This window comes from Amphimedon queenslandica, unplaced genomic scaffold, assembly GCF_000090795.2.
Source record: "Amphimedon queenslandica unplaced genomic scaffold, v1.1 AMPQUscaffold_13474, whole genome shotgun sequence".
NCBI classification, from domain to species: Eukaryota; Metazoa; Porifera; class Demospongiae; order Haplosclerida; family Niphatidae; genus Amphimedon; species Amphimedon queenslandica.
The window spans coordinates 311,249-329,399 of NW_003546290.1; the positions used below are offsets into that span (position 1 = coordinate 311,249).

Sequence of the window (18,151 nt, forward strand, 5' to 3'; positions counted from 1 at the left end):
CTTTCTGCCAAGTTTCTGGCCCCAAAAGTAATACGGCTTTATAGTTTATGAACCGGAGTGAATGAATGGATATGCGGGCTTTTACTAGATATAAAATGGCTGTTTCCAGTACAGCCACTGACTACGAGGGGCCCACTAAGGTTGAGGTTCAGCTGAATGCAGATTTGAAAATGTACCAGGAGCAGGTATGGCAATGCTGGTTAGGATTTTATTAGAGTAATTTTTGAATCTAGATTTTTTTTACAGAAAGGGGGTTGGCATTGGTAAAATAGGGGCTGGGACTTCTTGGATGGCGACTGAGACTGGGACTTTTAGTATAGATAGTAGTATATTATCTATGCTTTTAGGGTGAAACTGGGGGCTGGGTTTGTAGCTTAATAGGAAATGGGACAAGAACTGAGACTTATTGGGACTTTTATGGTTAAACTGAGGGACTGGTTAGCTACATGTATTTAGGGACTGGGACAAGACCTTGTTTCACCTTAAAAGTCCCAGTCCCCATCCATGGTCCCAAAGTCCCAGTCCCTGTTTTAGGGTAAAATAAGAGAGATGGACTACTGTACTTTGGGAATTGTAGGGCACATGTCCAGAAATTGCAATGGAACTTGCAGTCATTTTAATTTAATGATGTTTGAAATTACCATAGCAACGAGTAGTGATGGAGAATGGAGGAATCTTGTCATCTCTATTCAAAGAGCAACAACTCCTATCTAGTATGGTGACTAGACTTTATTTGGCACTGAAGGCTTCCTAGAAGTCTTGTGAATGGAACTGGAGACGCTATTTTCACATATTTCTAAGTTTTAGACAGCGAGTGTGGCATTTGAAGCAAATGGCAATGATAAATCTTGCTTTAAAATATTTCCTGGCTTGTAAGATGTTTAGTAGCATTATCCTGACATTCAGTGTCTTTTTCTAAGTCCATGAGTCGCTAAGACACTTGTTATGCAGAGCTGATTGTTTTTCATGCATGGTGTATTGCAACCATGAGTGCAGAATTTTATGATTTTCGAAAGCTCAGGTTAAAAAAATTTCCACTGACTACCTTATCATTTATACACCATTCTGTTGCAAATTAGTTTTTTTTCCGAAGCGGGAAAGTCTTCAAAATAAGTTTTATAGTTATAACCTTTCAAAAATGAAAAAAATTAAAAATTTTAAAAATCTTAATGGAAAGATGGCGTCAATGATAGTGCTATCTTCAGACGGTCAGGTTACAAAGGAATAGTCACTGATTAGTATGATCTTCAGTAGGATAAGAGCTTTACTGTTGCACAAACAATATTGAAAGCGGGACCTTGGAAAATTTCACCACATCACAAGTTATAGGATGCTTAAACGATCCTACCATTGGTACTCTGTATAAAGATTAAAATTTAGTGTACGGAAATTTACTAGAAATTTCCTATCAATATCCTTGCATTTCTGGACATGAGACTATTGGTCAACTTAAATTCACCTCAGTTTATTTAAATACAAATACCTTTTACTGAGTGGTCCAATTACAAATGTACATGTATACTTGACAATTTATTTTACTTTCAGAGTTGATTAGCTATAAGAATAATAATAAATATTTGATGTTCTTGTTTAAGGGGATGTCGCTGAGAGTCACCCAATAGTGTACAGCATATATGAATAAATTTTAAATGATCATAAATCTAAAATTTCCTTTGGCTGCTCGATTAAATGTTGGATTTTTTATTATTCTGGAATACTGATTGTTTTGAATTTAGTTAATTTATAGCAAGGATTATAATATTATAGTAAAAAATTAATTTTAATATGGTGAATAATTGTGGGCTGGGATTTCCTGATTTTTGATTTTGTTTCATGATTGGAGTCATTGGATTTTGTTTTGGGATTTTGGATTGTTAGCAAAGATGTATGGGATTACTGCCTTGTTGCAGGTCCCCTGGATGTCACATAGCCAGGTGTCCTGCCTCTCACAGTTCTTGGTAAACTGTGAGAGGCAGGCCTGCCTTACTAAATGTCACTTGCATACTGTAGCTTATATAGTTTCACTGGCCAGATCATTCCCCAGCCTAGTCATTTAAGCTATGTATGTTTGTACAGCCTACATAATGTATGTGTATGTATAGTGTATAGCTTATACACAAAGTACTTTGACAATATTAAGCAAAGCAACAATAAAATTTCGCTACTGTTTTTGTGCACTATCATGCTGCCATGTACTGTACATGACATGTACATGCAATGCTTTAATGTTTTTATTTTTGAACAAGGATATAATACTAGTTCATAAAGCATGAACCTCGCTAAAAGTTCTTGATACCGTCAGGCATTTTTGTTTGATGAAATGAAATTTTTGCTTCACAATTGTTGCAAATTTACAGTACATGTACTTATAGAAATAACAAAATTTTTATCCATAAAAGTAATTTAATTTAATAATTAAGATTTTGTGAAAATTTTTGACTGACAAAAATTTGAAGCTCTACTGTAATTCTGCATGAGTATGTTCTAAAATGCAAAGTAGGCATGTTATGTTTATTAGTGATCGATTAATTTAGAAAAAAACATGCATGATTATCTATCTCTTTTTTGTACTACTCTGACAAGCACGTAATCATAGTGCGAAGAAAGTTTTGTCAGAATTTTTTATTCAGTCAAATTCTAGCTTGATGCTATTTCTGAGTGTATTCTGTCAAGTCAGGATGCAGATGTCACAGACTTCATTGAAGTAAAGAATGATTTACAACAGTTAATATCTATCACCAAAGGTTGATTTATTTTGTCATAATGTAACTCTAATGCTTTAATATAGACCGAATTTTGGAATTGGCAAAGGAGAGGCTACTTCAGTCAATAGATACATGTGATGATAAAAAAGTACTTTGTTGCACTAATTTTTGCAGTACATATATATTTGCATGTACATGAAAACTTTTTGTATTATGTACATGTACATTTAGAAATTTGAAGACCTTTGTATTGACAAGTCAGCACCACTTGATCAATATGGTGACTTAAAAGGAATGAGATGCCAAGCTCCACTAAAGGAGGTACACATTTTATTCTTTACTATATAAATTACTTCATTTTTAAGTCGTGGGGCACAGCATTATATCATAATGCTATGATTCATAATCGTTTAGAAGGTGGTGATGGGGCTGATTTTAATGCAAGTTAAAGCCGGTAAAATTTTATTTTCATTAACATTTTGTATTGTTAGGTAACTGTTCTCTTCACTAATCCATGTTTTAATTTTATGAAAGTATGTCCTTTTTTTCTGGAAGGAAGGTGTAAGTTTACATCAGAGAACTGTCGATATTCTCATGGCCATGTTGTGTCATTTTCTGACTTGAAACCATATTACAAACCAGATTATAGGTCAGATCTTAACTGATATAATTATATAGTTATGATGTGTTTCATTTGTATTCAAGGGGTGAAAAACTTACATGTAGGTTTCTGTGTAAATATTATACATGTAACACTCCCGCTAGGGATACAGTACATTATAATTGTATGACTGAGCCCGAGGGCTGAAGGCCCAAGGGTGAGGTCATACAAATGCAATGTATCCTGCAGTGAGGGTGTTATCAACATATTTGTGTGATAATTAGCATAGATTGTATTATTAGTATTACTTAGTAATACAATCTATGTAATTAGTGGGTGTATCAAAAGTGCGTGCCAATGCGCATGCTCTGTAGCACTACACCTCGTGGTAAAAATGAAAGCAATGGAGGACAGGAGGCTTAGAAAAAGGTTCTTTATCAATAGATTTAGGCTTTAGGTTGACATATCTAATTTATTTTCAGGCTGTAATATCTGGAAGAGTACTAGAAAGAATGTAAAACATTGAGGGGCTCCGCCTCCAGACCGCACCTCCCAGTCATGCCCAGACGTACGTTCAAGTTCTTGTAAGTAAGGGCTTCGCCCAATAATTTAAGTCCAGAACAGAGATCCAGCACTTGCTAATGGGCCCGTGTATCGATCTTACCTTCCCCGGCCATCTTAATTAGCCATTGAGGTTAAGAAAACCATTGAGTTGAACACAGAAGGAGAGCAGTGAACTCTACCTGCATGAATTATTTGTCTGTGCCTCAATCTAAAGTTGTCTGGACTCTGGAGACCCCTATTTTTCTGGCTTTGTACTTGCTGGTCCCCATATGCTCCCAGGCCAATGCCCAGACTTCAGTGGCAGTTCACTTTCAGCTTGTAAAGCTGTCCATTATGTTGCTTTGTATATTTTTATTTTATAAAACTTTTTTCTGTCAAAACCACAGGGATGCAAATAAAACCACAGGGATACATCATATTTGTAGCATAGGCAGTGCCTTTGATATGCCTGCTCACTATTTTGCAAGCTGTTTTATAACCCGGTGGTGTACTTTGATGTTTTTGTAGAGTACCCATGTTTTTTACCCATGTGCTTCGCAAACTCTTAAATATGTAATATATTTTACCAAGCATGCATAATGTAGAGGTGCATGTACATTATGTGTACTGTATTTACTCCACATAATTACATGTACATGTATGTCAGTATTGCTGCACATTTTAGCAGAATTAAATTTGTAGAATGTACATGTATAATGCATCCTATATACGGTATTTTATTTTAATATCATTTGTGTCTGACTACTAAAGAGCTGTGCTCTTTTTTTTAATTCAGTAACATCAGTGTTGGTACTCGTTGTCTCGTTAAACAGCCCGATGAATTGTGGCATGAAGCAACTGTTAGGTAAGTTTATCATAGTAATTTAAAATGATGAATCTTTAGTTTTATTGAAATTGACAAAGTAGTTGTGAAGTTTGTCACACAAAAGCAAGATGCTGAAGTTCCCTTAGCAGATGTGTTGCCACTTGAAGAAAATTTTAACTCAAGTAAAAATGAAAGAAACTTATCGTATAGTTATTGTTGATTGATATGTTCATGTGTATTAAGGTATTTTTGAAGACTTGGAAGATGATATTGACAATGAGCAAAGTAAGGATGAAGAACATGAAAAAGTGCAAGACATAGAGTTTAATGATATTCGACAGCTGGAGGAGTCTACTGCTAACAGAATTGGAGAGTGGGAAAAGCACACTAAAGTGTGATTGGGCCCATTCCATAGTGACTGATTTCTTGATTTATTGTGTAGGGAATTGGATCTAAATTAATGGCAAAAATGGGCTATGTTACTGGGTATGTATTTTCATTGTTATAGTTACACATTGAGTAGCTTTCTCAGTCAAGGTCTAGGAAAGTCCAGTGATGGTAGACTAGAACCAGTTAAAATTGAGATTTTACCTCCTGGAAAGTCACTTGATGCTTGTGCAGCTATGAGGGAAAGTAAAAACAGACCTAGCAAAAGTCACATCAAGAAGGTGACAAAGTCAGAATTAGAAGTGAGCTGAAGTGTTATGTAACTTTTAATGCAAGTATCAAAAATTCAGCATTCATCAAGTGACACTTTTGATTTTTTAAACAGGACTATTTCTGGACGAAGTGAGTACATGTACCTTTACAAATAATTGTTACAATTACATTACATTAATGTACATAGGTAAGCATGCACATGTTGCGTTAGATCCAATGGCTAAAAGAGATATGAAAGGAGATCTTAATTTACAGGTTCTTTGAACTTGCCTTAGTACTCTTATTGTTGCTTCATTTTATTATTATTTTAAGTGACTACAGAATTTGCCATTGATTCAGAACTATTATGAGAGAAGGAAGAGGACTCTTCCTTTCCTTTTTTCCTTGGCAATTAAAAAATTTTAAAACGTACATACCGGTATTACTGCAGTACTCTTTTATTCTGTAGTTATTCTCAGTTCAAGAAGATTTGAGAAATGTTGATAAGAAATTGCTATCACTTGGCCAATCACTGGGACGAAACCAAGATAAGTATGTGAGAAATAATGCATTAAAGTCATTATAATGCATCATTGTCAGAGACTCGGCAATTTATAGTCAAATTAAACAGAAGGTCACTAGCATACAGAAGCAAAAGGAAGAACTGAGACACATAGAAAAGAAGATACTGTCGAAAATTGAAAAGAACAGCAATAAAAAGAAGTTGATAAACTTTTAATTATTTATGCACCAGTAATAGTACATCTAATTCTGAAAAACCATTTTAATCATAATTAATCTACTAATTAAAATGTCGTTTCAAACTCTATTAAGTGATTTTTGAAGAATAATAGTTTAGTAAAGGATAATTAAGGGATTTTAAAGTGAGTCCTTGGTTGCAATAAGAGTAAATCTACTCTAGGTTGTGTTGAAAAAATAAGTTTGGTTGCAGATGCTAGGTGGTTCCACAGAGAATAGCTTTAATAAGAGCATCTTGGTTCATATCTTTAATAGCAGAACGACAACTGGATGTGCAAACTGTCTTTGGTTTCCCAACTGTAGTGAAAACTAATTCAATAACACTTGGAAAATGAAACTAACCTCTAAGTCTTGTTGCTTTTTGCACAGTTTGGTTTACTATCTTGAGACAATCTAAAAGTTCCATGTGATTGCTACGACGAATTTCATAGCCACGTATAATTTCTCTATTGAGATCATACAGCTGCATGTAAGCCATTTTCATGTTTTTCCTGAAACACAATGAAGGTATTATTGTTAAATTTGTGGGTTAACATGTAACTTACAATTCACTCATTATTCTGGCATCCTCTGCTCTTACTATAAGGTTACGTATAATGCTAGCATGATCAGCAATTTCAGCAGACAGGGTTTCACGAACTTGATGAAATTCTTCAATCTACATAGGTAAAAGTACATGTAAACAGTACTGAACATCAGAACATTTTTGTGGCCAAAAGTTTTTTGTTTTTATATAAATTAACGAAAAAATCAGCAGTTTATTGTGATTCAAAAAGGGCAAAAAGCTATGTATAAAATCACAAAAAATAAAGCCATGAAATAGATTTTTGGACAGGTTTGCAAAATTTTTCACAAAAAAAATTTCTGCTATAAAGTATAATCCACACTTTATTCATTATTTCCTTTAAGTCACACATATGTTTCGGAAATTCGGCCACAGATTGCAAATCCTAAATGTATCAAAAGGAAATTAAAACCAAATGCACACATATACCTAACCTCAATACCCAAATTTTCAGCCATAGACTGCACAATATCCCCAACTAAATCCATGTCATCACTAGTGACAGTAACCTATTAATATGGCATTATAATTACATATGTATGATAATTATATTAATGATATTACTTTGCAGCCATGGATAAGCTTGCTCAGGTTTACATGTAAATACATTTCCGAGGTACATGTACTTAAAATGGAGCAATGGAAGGCAGTTTAGCTATTAAAATCTCATATCTTTATATGACCTTTACATCATTTTCAGCTGAGTAGACTGTAGGTCAAAGAGTTTTTGTCTGTTGCTGCATTTACAGTTAAAAGTCATGATGCTATACAATTAGTAACTTCCAAAGTGGCTGCTGTTTAATAATCCAATCATCATAAAATTAGGCCCATAATTCCCAATAGCAAAGCATCAAATATGAACAAAAATATATGTACACTATACATGTACATCTATGTACAAACAAGTAAATGCATATACATGTACATGTAGCATGTGTACATGTACACATACCTTGTTATTTTTGCTTGGCTCAACCTTAATAAAAACAGGAGTATTAGTTCTTAATGACATGTAAGCAACTTCCAAGTTAGGCGACAACACAGCATTTTCACCCAGCCCATACAAAAATTGAGATTCAATAAAAGATTTAACCTATAATGAGTATCAAAATATTATTGACTTTACAATGTCGTGAATAACCCTGTCTAATCTTTCATTTATGTTGAATACCACATTACCAAGTGGAAGAGGCTTAGTATCAACTGGGCAAGGAACATAGAGACAAAACCTATCATATTATACATAAATAAGTTAGAAGTATAAGTATTATTCATATTACACATATTGTATGCATGCATCAATTGTACGTACTTTACTAGTCTTCTACTTGTTTCAAAAACATGAAATTGAGAACTACAAATGTACACATGCATAATTGACTGTAGTATTGTATTATTACGTTACATACATGTACATGTACGTAATCTAACCTGTTTGGGTTTCCTACAAATGTTTTAATGGCTAGGTCATAAGTGATATCCTTGTCAGGGAGTAGTGGTATTTCTACTTTAGTGGTTGCCTTGTCACTTGAAGGATGACTAGAAAAATATTAAAATCTCAGGCTCAGCAAAAAGGTATAAAGCTACTATTACTTACAATAATGTACAATTATTCCAACTACAATGCATGTACATGTACAAGCATGTACTTGTACAAGCACGGATATTGTAAAGCATGTAAAAGTACATGTACATGCATGTATAGAGTTGTTCGTCACAATTAAGACTGGACCACATAAAACTTACACGACAAAGCTTTCACCATCAAACAAACCATCACAAAAAACTGTTACTGTCTGAATGGGAATATCTGTATGCATAATTTTGACAAATAAGGTCCTTAAATTGTATAGGCTTACTATTTGTTGTTTCCACAATTAATGCTATATGAGGCTATAGAAATGAAAAGAAACATTTAAACAACATTTATTTTTCAAAACCTGTTCATCTTCTTTTCCGATTCTAGCACAAAAATCAGTTTTGATTTGAGTGGAAACTGGTATAACACCAACTGCTGTGTTAACTTTGCTTATTTCAATATCAGGCTCAACTGATTCACCAATGTGTTGGGTTATTTCAAAGTTCTTTAATTCTAACAATAAATTCTGTTTAGCATGAAATGAAAGATCCTAAATGCATCGTACATATAATACATGTATCTCACAGATTTCCTTTGACTAAGCTCTTGCAATAAAGAATCACTTCCAAGAGATTTTTCATTGGACACAGAAGGAACATAGCCACGTAATTCACCATCAACAGAGCAACATATTAGTTCATCTTTACCATCTTGACGATAATCAGCCTAAAAAATTTATCAAAGTGAAACAGTAATTGTTCATGAACATACATCAGTAAGTCGTGGGTCATTAAGACCAATATATTAAACACATGTAGATGTACATTGTACATGGCCTCATAATTAAGTTTTAAATGAGGAAAATAATAGAAGAATGAATTGTTATAATGGGGTGAATTGAATTCTACATATACTACAATGTACCAGTCATGTCTACAAATATTACCATTTACAAGACAATAAGGGACTGAGCCCCCCGAGGCAAGACCAGAAAGTCTCCTAAACTCCTTCGAGACTTAACTGTGTAAAGTATGTGCATGCATGTACATTCAAGCCTAAATGTACAGTACATGTAAATTACACCTGCACACAACAATGTTATACATGGAACACATAAATGCATTAAAAATATCACTTTTGTAATTCCAGCTACTGGAGATGAAAAGACATCCTTATAAAGAATTTGACCAGTATCAAGGCTTCTAATATCAACTTTACCACTTGCCCAACCTGTTACTAGTTCATCCACACCATCGCCATTCATATCATAGTTAGTAACCATCAAAGGAAAGTGCTTTGACTGAATCAAAACAATTATGACAATTATAGCAAAATAATTAGCTTACTTTACTTCTCCACAACTTATTTTCTCCACTAAATGCGCCGACAATTCCATTTGCTAAAGCAAAACCGAATTTGTTGTGTCCTATTAGAGTAATGTTACTAATGTTAATCACTAACACAAAGCAAATGAAAATTTGTCTCTTGTATGAATGTACCTGTACATGTAGCTTTCAGTCAATAAAAGTAGACAATGCTATGGTAAATATAATACATAAAAAGTCAATCCTTTGAGTGCCTTTATATACAGTGTTAGGTTCTATATAAATAACTCACAGCTACAGAAACAAATAAATGGACAGACACACATGTACTGCATGTACAGCAGGGTTAATTTGAAATTTCATGTACACTGTACATGTAAATGTACATGGAAAGCAAGGAAAAGTATGCACACAATGGTAATAGCAAAATTACAATACAGTAGATGAACATGCATGTACACATAGTGACATACATGTATATGAAGACAATCATATACATGTGCCATGACTTGCTTATTATTATTTCTTGAATCATCTTTTATATAAAGGTTAGAGCCTGAAACATGTACGTTTCATTAAATAATGAAGTTTCATAAGACAGTTTTAAATGGTGCATGAGAAGTCATTTACATGTATATTGTACATGTATTATGCTGTCACTGAACTAACCTAATGAACAAAGTGACAACACTGTATCAGCCTCGGATATCTCACATAATAGTTCATCATCTTTATACACACGAATGTCAAAATCCTCAGACCCGATTAACAATTCAGGATGTCCATCAAGGTTAAAATCTAAAATTGAAAGTGAATGCACATTATCTCCAGTTACCTAAAAAGAGAGGGAAATGAGGACAATGTATTGTAAATGAACATAGGTAGTAAGAACAGTACATGGTGGTACAATGATTCATTATCAGTTCAGTTTGACTTACAGTCCAAAATCTGTCACAGCCATCCTTATCAAAGCCTGTAATAGAGCAATTTCCTCCAACATAAACCAGTGGTTCCTTATTACGTAAGTGACTACCAACAAGAAGAGCATTTGCACCATCTGAAACCTGTAATATCAGCCAACATAAAATTGATAAATTACAAAAAGGTTATTGGAAAGAAAAACATAATTAAAAATGCATACAATTACAAAGTCCAACTTACTTCATTATGAAATAGCTCTTTGTTATTATCTATATCATACGCAAGAATATTAGTTTGCGAACCAACTAATAAAACATCTTTTGCTAAAGGGATATCTAAGCAACCTAAAAACATGGACAAACAATTGAAGGCACCATATCATTATTTCGTCCGTATTTCATTTTTGGATACTGGCTTCTGCAATGTTAAAATTCATGAAAATTTTAGTCATGAGGAAATTTTTGTACGTAAAATTTGGCGGATACTATGTGCATTGTTAAGCTCGACACATACATGTATGGCACAATCATTGTAAAATAAAATGGCACAGATCTGTGTCCTTGACATTTCTCTTCCATGGCAGTCATCATATAACAGTCTAATGAACATGATAGCATCTCAAACAATGGTGTATTGCAGAATTTGTTGTAAAATCTTTAAAGTTTTGCATGTTATTAATTTTTGGACAGGAAAACCACTGGGTGAAAACATAGGCAGTATGCACAAAGCAGGATTGGATACAGAATCACACGAGCACAATATCAAGTTTGCCAGGAAATTTACAAAAAAAAAAAATCAAAATTAATTTTCACAGCAAATTTTTCCAATTTTCCCATACAGTTAATTCCCCAGATAAAAAGCCAGGAACTGGCTAATTAAGATTGACTGTAATAGAGACATTTAAAAATACTTGATGAAACTTTTGCAGCTACATTAGACAACAAAGGAGGCTGTATGAGCCTTTATATCTACATTCAGTGGATTAAGGCATTTAACAGTGCTTAGACGCATGTTTAAAAAAGCTATGGCATGCCAAAACAAAAAGACCTTAAGCCAGGATGCCATTACTCCCAAACTATTAAATGCACACAATAACAAAAGCCTGAGTCCACTGTCAGATGACAACAAGTAACCAAATTTCCAAAGAACTAGATACATGTACTTGTCACAAAACTACTGGGCACAGACTACGGAGTCCCACACAGTAGTTTTAACTTAACTCCATTCATTATTGCATTCAAATTATATACATGTATGTAGTCTTAAGAACTACATGTTAAACAGTTCCAAGCAAAATCAGGTGTCTTCAATGCATATAATGTGATTATGTGACCTTGTTCTTAATCCTATTCCATGTATATCAATGGTGAACAGGAAAATACATAAGATTTCTTTGTCTGAAAATTTATTCTATAAAAATCACTTGAAACACAATATTAAAATACGGAAAGGTGGAAAGGTTTTGTGGCCCAAAAATTTTGCAGATCTGTACAAAAATCAATTTCATGGCTTTAATTTTCATGGTTTTTTAATACTTTTTTGCCACCTTGAACTGTATTGAATCAATTTTCACGGATTTAAAAAAAAAAGCAAAATCCACGACAATTTTGTGCCACAAAAATTTTCCGCTATACAGTAGTAATACATACAGGTGCATGTTCACTGTGAACATACTGTATGTGTATATCTACATGTAATAAAACCTGTTCATGACTGCAAAACACAAATGTAGCATTACAAAATAAATATAGCATGAAATGACTTGTAGACTATAAAAACAGGTACCTACATGTACTTGGAAAGTCAAAATGCTGGTGCTTTCCCATTTCTGTGGAAGAAAACTTTTCGGTAGCAACAATTAATGTAATTTTACATGTACTTTTAGACAGCAGCTCCAGTTCAAAAATTGTCAACACAAAATTAAAAAGATCTTGTAAAAGATCTTACAAAGCACTTTGATTTGAATGGCTACCACATGTATTAGTAGACTTACTCAGCTGTGGAAGACTTTGAAAGAAAGAAAACAGCACTATCATTATGATGAGAGAGTACCCCATATTTTGCAGACATGGGGCAAGAACTTAAGCACTTGTGCTTATAAGCACTTTAAGCACATTTTTTGCAAATGCTTGAAGGTGCTTGCAAGCATTAATCATATTGCAAGCACTTGTGCTTGACTTGTACTTAAGCTCTTTTTAATGTAAATGCTTTAAAGCACTTTTAAAGCACTTTTAAAGCACTAATGCTTGTCTGTTTTATCAGTTGTCACTAATATAGCTGTCATGCATGTGTATGACATCTATCATAACATAGGCATGAGACCTGCTGTCAGTTTAACTTTTAAAGATGGCCACAACCACGAAGAAGCTACCAGATTTTATTACTTCAATCTTTTTGAAGATTTGAGTGGTGCTTTGCCTAAGTGTCGCAAGTATTGCCATAACTTATAGATTGAGTGCTTTACTTGTACTTTAAGCACTTCTAACAGTGCTTTAGGTACTGCTTGATAATTACAGCATTAGTGCTTGTGCTTGTCCATATACAAGAAGTTAACAGATAGAGAAGGAGTCACTATTGGTAAATGGCTCCACTACATCTGCTAAAGAATAAATGAATGGCATGAACGCTAAACACACACTCTTATTGTCATAACAAAACTCTAACAGTTTCCATGGTTTTTACTTGAATTTTTTTACTAAGTATTCTTATTTTGTGTTCAAAGAGATATGACTGATGTCCTGTGACATGATTTAGATTAAAGAACAAAGTATAAACTGCAAATATATTCTGACCTACCGTACTTGCTTTTGATGTACATGTATGATTAAATCTACATTGTGTACATGTACATGTACCTGCACTAAGGGCTGAAATATGCTGCCCAATATTTAGAAAGGTAATATCTGATTCAATAGAAGATAACAGGCGAGATGATGGATGAGAAACTGGATCACGATAAGGATTATGAACAAAAACCTAACAAGGTACAGTGGAAAATATAAAGAAAAAATAAAATTAGTGCATATACATGTACATTGTGATTATCGAGAAATAAAACTTTTATGCACTATGAGCTGTCATACATGTACATCACTTATAAAAATCTTTCCTGACACACACATGTAAATTACAATTTCGTGAAATGATCTGAACTACCCAATTGTAGCAGGAAATGGTGGTGTTACAAAAGGAATGCTTTTTCATCATGGGGACAATATAATGTAAAATACAAATTCAGGCTTATGGTCAATTTAAGTGTTGTAAAAATGATAAGGTCCCTCAAAAGTGACACTATACCACATGTAAATTTGGGGAGTTAGTGAGCGCCACCAAGACAACAAATACAAGTATCAAAAAATTTTCAATCTGCACTTACATGCAACCCCATATCTTCAAGTTAGATTTACTATGCATTGGCAAGGTGCAATAATAAATTCAATTCAGACTACCTTAAAGCCACTTGTTTTTAAGTAGACAAATATTTGCAATTTGTTAATGGTATTGATTTAACATGTACTAAGTTTTGCGATTTAGCTCATTTTTTCAATTAATAACTATTAATAAACGTCAATTATTAATAAATGCAAGTACTAATATTTTGCGATTTTAAAACCACTTGCAAATAAGCAAAAATTAGTACTCGCAATTAATAGTGGCCTTAAGGTATTTCTATTGCAAGTGGGAATGGCAACAAACAAATCTAATGGTTACCAACACATGGGATGAAGTCATGACTGATGACTATACCGCGAATATAGAATGTACCTGAGGGGTGAAGTTCAATTTAATAATATATCTCCCCAATGAAAACCACCCATATTGTGAAGTCTACCACCATTTCGTGAAACCAGAAATGGTCCCTTAAACGGTATACAATTACACCAGCCAGGCAATGAGAACATCATTGGGCTGGTAAGACAGCCAACTCTAGTCAGTAATTGCAGAGTTACAGAACATACATATGCATGTAGGGCTTATTGTTAGCATTAAACTTTCCAAACTCCTATAAATTCACAGGCTCTTCTTAAAATTCTATAATAAAACTACATGTATGAAACTTTCAAAGAAATATATGTGTAGCTGTAAATGCCAAGCAAATTTCTCTTTCGGATTGTCTGATTTGACTTCATATATTACTCAAAACATCTAAAACCAATGATGCAATGTCAGACACTATTAGCATAGATATTAGAGACTACGTATACGGGATTGGAAACAGAGATACACTCTGTGTCTTATTATCATGCTAGTTATGAATAGTTATTAAAAAAATTAACTTGGTTTATAAATCTACAGTACTGTAAAGTGCTGTACAAATGAAAACATAAATAGTCATAATTAAGAAATAGAAACAAATAATAACAACAACCCTCATTGAATCAAGGTATCAATATTATCTTTAAACGAAAGTAAAATCTTTATTTCAAACAAATCCTTCCTTGAAGCAAGAGAGGGAGACAAAAAATGTATGAGTCTGCGAGCTAATTTGTCTCAAAAGGTGGAGGATAAAGCTTGTATGGATCTGAATTCATAGCTTAAGCAATGGGTTGAACCATTTAGATTGTAACAGTGTCAATTCAAAAGTAAGCCAAATGAAGCTGTGTCCTAGAGAGGGAGACAAGGCAAAAATGAATAGAAACTTTTTTTTATAGCGAAGCTATTGTATAGTCAACGCAAGAAAGGTCAGCTACAGTGACTTACATGTAGACAAGCTTGCATACATGTAAGTACTGAAGGTAAATTAGGACAATGAAATGCAAATTAAAACTACATACCATATTTCCTCAAATAGAAGTCGTCTTTCAAATAGTAGCCCCCTCTGTGCTTACAACTATTGTAATAGTAGCCGCCTTCTAATAGAAGCCACAGTTAATTAAATTTTCATTAATTAATGTGCCACGTGTGCTTGGTCGAGTGCATGTTGTCGTTCTCTGGCAAGACCTATAGTTTCTCTCCTATTACCGGGTTCATTATTGCCTTGTGGACATGGTGTCTTCTGATAAAACTCTTAATTTCCATGTCTAGCAACATTTAGCTCAAGTTTGCTTGATTTCTACACAATGGTGCACACACATGGAGAGTGACGGGTGCCATCACATGCAGGCGTGACTGGCCACGTGTTTGCTATAAAAGTAATAGTAGTCGCTCTCGATGGTGACCACCCTTGAATAGCAGCCCCCGTCGACTTCAGCTGAAACTTATAGTAGCCACGGCTAGTGATCGAGGAAATACAGTAATCAAATCTGATACAGTAGCTATGGGTTTCCGTGATGATCTGAGAGGTTTTGCAGTGTCTCATCACAGACACAGCCCAGAGTTACTTTAGCCAATCAGTAGAAGTAGGATGTACTTTAGAACAACTCCTGCATAACCCAGATTGTTTCAGGAAGGAAAAACTATTGACTTTTTGTAATAATGCATATTTTTGACAATTTTTTGACATCATTTAGATGATTTAGTTTTCATAACATTAGTCCGTTCAAGTTGAGCTACCCAAGTACAACCCCTTATAACTTTTTTATTACTGAAGCTCGCACTTTGAAACTTAGCATAGTTGCATAATGGGTTCTTCCAAAAATCTTTAGCAATTTTTGAGTCTCTAGGTACTCTGGAAGGTTCTACATGGGTTCTCTTGCTCTAGTTCAAAGGGAGCCGCCATGATAAATCATTACATTCACACTAGTACATCACACTCGTGAATACCATTAGCATCTTATTATTATTTTGTTTATTATTTTATAAAATAAAAGCAAACAGTTAAGTTCCTTTAGAAAAGCAGGTAGTCAACTAGCAGTCTATAGTACAAGGACACAATTCCTATGTGATAATGTCTGTCTGCAGCCTTCATGATAGCTGCTATTCTTCATCATACTCAATCTATGTTGCTATTTTCCGTATCTGGGGTCATCCTTATGAGCTTTATGACAAAGAAAAGGTCCGGTTAGTGATAAATAAAGGTAGTAGTATCCAAAGTAAGGATAAAACAGACAATAAAAGGTCTTAGAGGTGAAAAAAACGCTCAATAAAAGAGTTTGCTTGCACTCTGCCACCATTCTGGGTGTGGCTAGGAATGACATTTTGTGTGTGGCTAGGACTGACATTTCGTGATGCAAACATTGATTTACTTCCTGTGCCAACTCAACTTGAACCCTTCGAATACAACACATTCTCCTTTAAAAATATCATTCATACATGCATCAATATTATCCCTTTTAGTGATGTGCCATAAACCGGTTTTGCATAAACTATTATAACCACATATTACTTTAATAAAAAAAAATTGTTTCACCACAACTATCACAGTACATGTCTACTTAGTAATGGCAGCAAGGCAGGCAATCTCTAGAGTCTATACCAGGCGCATCAAATGTGGCTTGATCTCAAAGAAAAACACAAAGAGCTGCTTGTGGAAGGGAGTTTGATATAAGGTCAGATGAAAACGGGAAAGTCACTGAAAGTGAGAGAGGGACTCACGTGTCTAAAATGTGGCAAAGGTGTTCAAGCAAATAAAAGTAATACAACAAACTTAATTCAAAATTTACGAGACAACCATCCAGCCATTTATTCTCAGTTAGCACTGGTCGAGATACCAAGTAAAAGAGGAGAATCTTTTGCTGATAAGCAGCCTAGTATGATACAGCTTACCTACAGGAAACATTAAAGAGGCTACATCTAAGTACAGTACTCACAGTTCTGAGGTAAAAGAGTTAAATATGGCTGTAACTTACTACATGGCAAAGGGTGCTTTGCCCATTTTGACTGGTACTTAGCCAGGATTTAAACGTTTGTTGTCAAAATTAAATCCAAAGTATGAGGTACTGTACAAAGGAGAACACACTTCTCAGAGTATGATATTCTGTTACTGTATTCTGATATATAGTTCAGCCCGCTGTTACTAAAGCTTCCTTTTTCTCTGGCACAACTGATTTGTGGACTAGTGGGTCATGTGATCCCTATTTAACGTTCACCATTCATTTCATAGATGCTAGTTGGAATTTGACATATTGCTTGGATACTGTACCTTTATACGCTGATCATACGGGTGAGAACATAGCTGAAACCACGACAGATATTCTGGAAAATTGGAATCTTGATGTGACTAGACTTGTTGCAATGACATACAGAAATTTAAACATTCTCAGAGTAAGCTGCTTTGGTCACAATTTGGACCTTGCAATTAAGAAACACTGCAAAAACGATGGTGGGTTATACCCACCATATCTGTGGAAGGTACCCACTTTTTGGTTTTCCACCAATGTGGGTGAAACCCCCTTGTGTTATATTCCCCCCTAGCCCTTTGGTGGAAAATACCCACCATCAATGTGTAATAATTACACTCATAATAATAATGTAATAATTAATCTAGTAATGCCACGCCCACTGCGCATGCGCAGTTCAGTTCCAAATTAATCCAGCTGCAAATGGCTTCCTTCTCTTTGTCCTCCATTACTGCCAGTCTATTTTTTGGCCGTTTAGCTCTTAGTTTTGCCTCTGTATTCTTTGAAATCCCCAGAAAAGTATGGTACTACTTCTGTTATGTATTTATTACGATAGTTTTGCTCATTTTATCGTAGTTATCTCATTTTCGAAGCCCGCTTCCATGTCAGCAGCTATTTCTGTGACTCTTCCTTCAGGCTGTCCCCTTAGGCTATGATTTGTGTCTAGACTGATTGAGTAAGACTTGATAT

At 34.4% G+C, this 18,151-nt stretch overlaps 2 protein-coding genes and 2 long non-coding RNA genes across 7 annotated transcripts; 2 read left to right on the forward strand and 2 right to left on the reverse strand.

Annotated features, from left to right (window-relative positions):
- Nucleotides 1-59: 59 nt before the first annotated feature.
- On the forward strand, nucleotides 60-6,108 carry LOC105312094 (zinc finger CCCH-type with G patch domain-containing protein-like). 4 transcript variants are annotated; one of them, XM_019994383.1, is made up of 15 exons: nucleotides 70-185; nucleotides 2,642-2,744; nucleotides 2,789-2,853; nucleotides 2,937-3,026; nucleotides 3,071-3,145; nucleotides 3,197-3,354; nucleotides 4,646-4,714; nucleotides 4,754-4,857; nucleotides 4,919-5,067; nucleotides 5,118-5,161; nucleotides 5,208-5,364; nucleotides 5,413-5,464; nucleotides 5,523-5,590; nucleotides 5,784-5,866; nucleotides 5,915-6,108. In XM_019994383.1, the coding sequence occupies exons 1-15, from the start codon at nucleotides 72-74 to the stop codon at nucleotides 6,051-6,053; spliced, it is 1,470 nt and encodes a 489-aa protein (XP_019849942.1). In that variant the 5' UTR covers nucleotides 70-71; the 3' UTR covers nucleotides 6,054-6,108. The 4 variants fall into 4 exon arrangements, with proteins under 4 accessions (XP_019849946.1, XP_019849943.1, XP_019849944.1 ...); XM_019994387.1 differs by lacking the exon at nucleotides 5,523-5,590 and having other exon boundaries at nucleotides 60-185; nucleotides 5,915-5,990; XM_019994384.1 differs by lacking the exons at nucleotides 5,784-5,866; nucleotides 5,915-6,108 and adding an exon at nucleotides 5,657-5,777 and having other exon boundaries at nucleotides 60-185.
- On the reverse strand, nucleotides 6,097-13,851 carry LOC100634055 (Bardet-Biedl syndrome 2 protein homolog). Its single transcript, XM_003385098.3, has 20 exons — nucleotides 13,840-13,851; nucleotides 13,319-13,439; nucleotides 10,704-10,807; nucleotides 10,481-10,606; nucleotides 10,212-10,377; nucleotides 9,564-9,643; nucleotides 9,353-9,517; nucleotides 8,803-8,943; nucleotides 8,579-8,743; nucleotides 8,498-8,531; nucleotides 8,385-8,448; nucleotides 8,070-8,177; nucleotides 7,951-7,992; nucleotides 7,780-7,867; nucleotides 7,591-7,731; nucleotides 7,073-7,147; nucleotides 6,961-7,023; nucleotides 6,619-6,731; nucleotides 6,416-6,564; nucleotides 6,097-6,370 (listed from the first exon to the last, which is right to left on the reverse strand). Exons 1-20 carry the CDS (start codon nucleotides 13,849-13,851, stop codon nucleotides 6,270-6,272), a joined length of 2,058 nt encoding a protein of 685 aa, XP_003385146.1. The 3' UTR covers nucleotides 6,097-6,269.
- Nucleotides 13,852-14,774: 923 nt separating this feature from the next.
- Nucleotides 14,775-17,447, reverse strand: LOC109580832 (uncharacterized). The gene is made up of 2 exons (XR_002184389.1): nucleotides 15,239-17,447; nucleotides 14,775-15,068 (listed from the first exon to the last, which is right to left on the reverse strand). It is a non-coding gene; the product is annotated as an uncharacterized LOC109580832 (long non-coding RNA).
- A 305-nt stretch (nucleotides 17,448-17,752) lies between these two features.
- Nucleotides 17,753-18,138, forward strand: LOC109580843 (uncharacterized). The gene is made up of 2 exons (XR_002184396.1): nucleotides 17,753-17,980; nucleotides 18,038-18,138. It is a non-coding gene; the product is annotated as an uncharacterized LOC109580843 (long non-coding RNA).
- The last annotated feature ends 13 nt before the right edge of the window (nucleotides 18,139-18,151 follow it).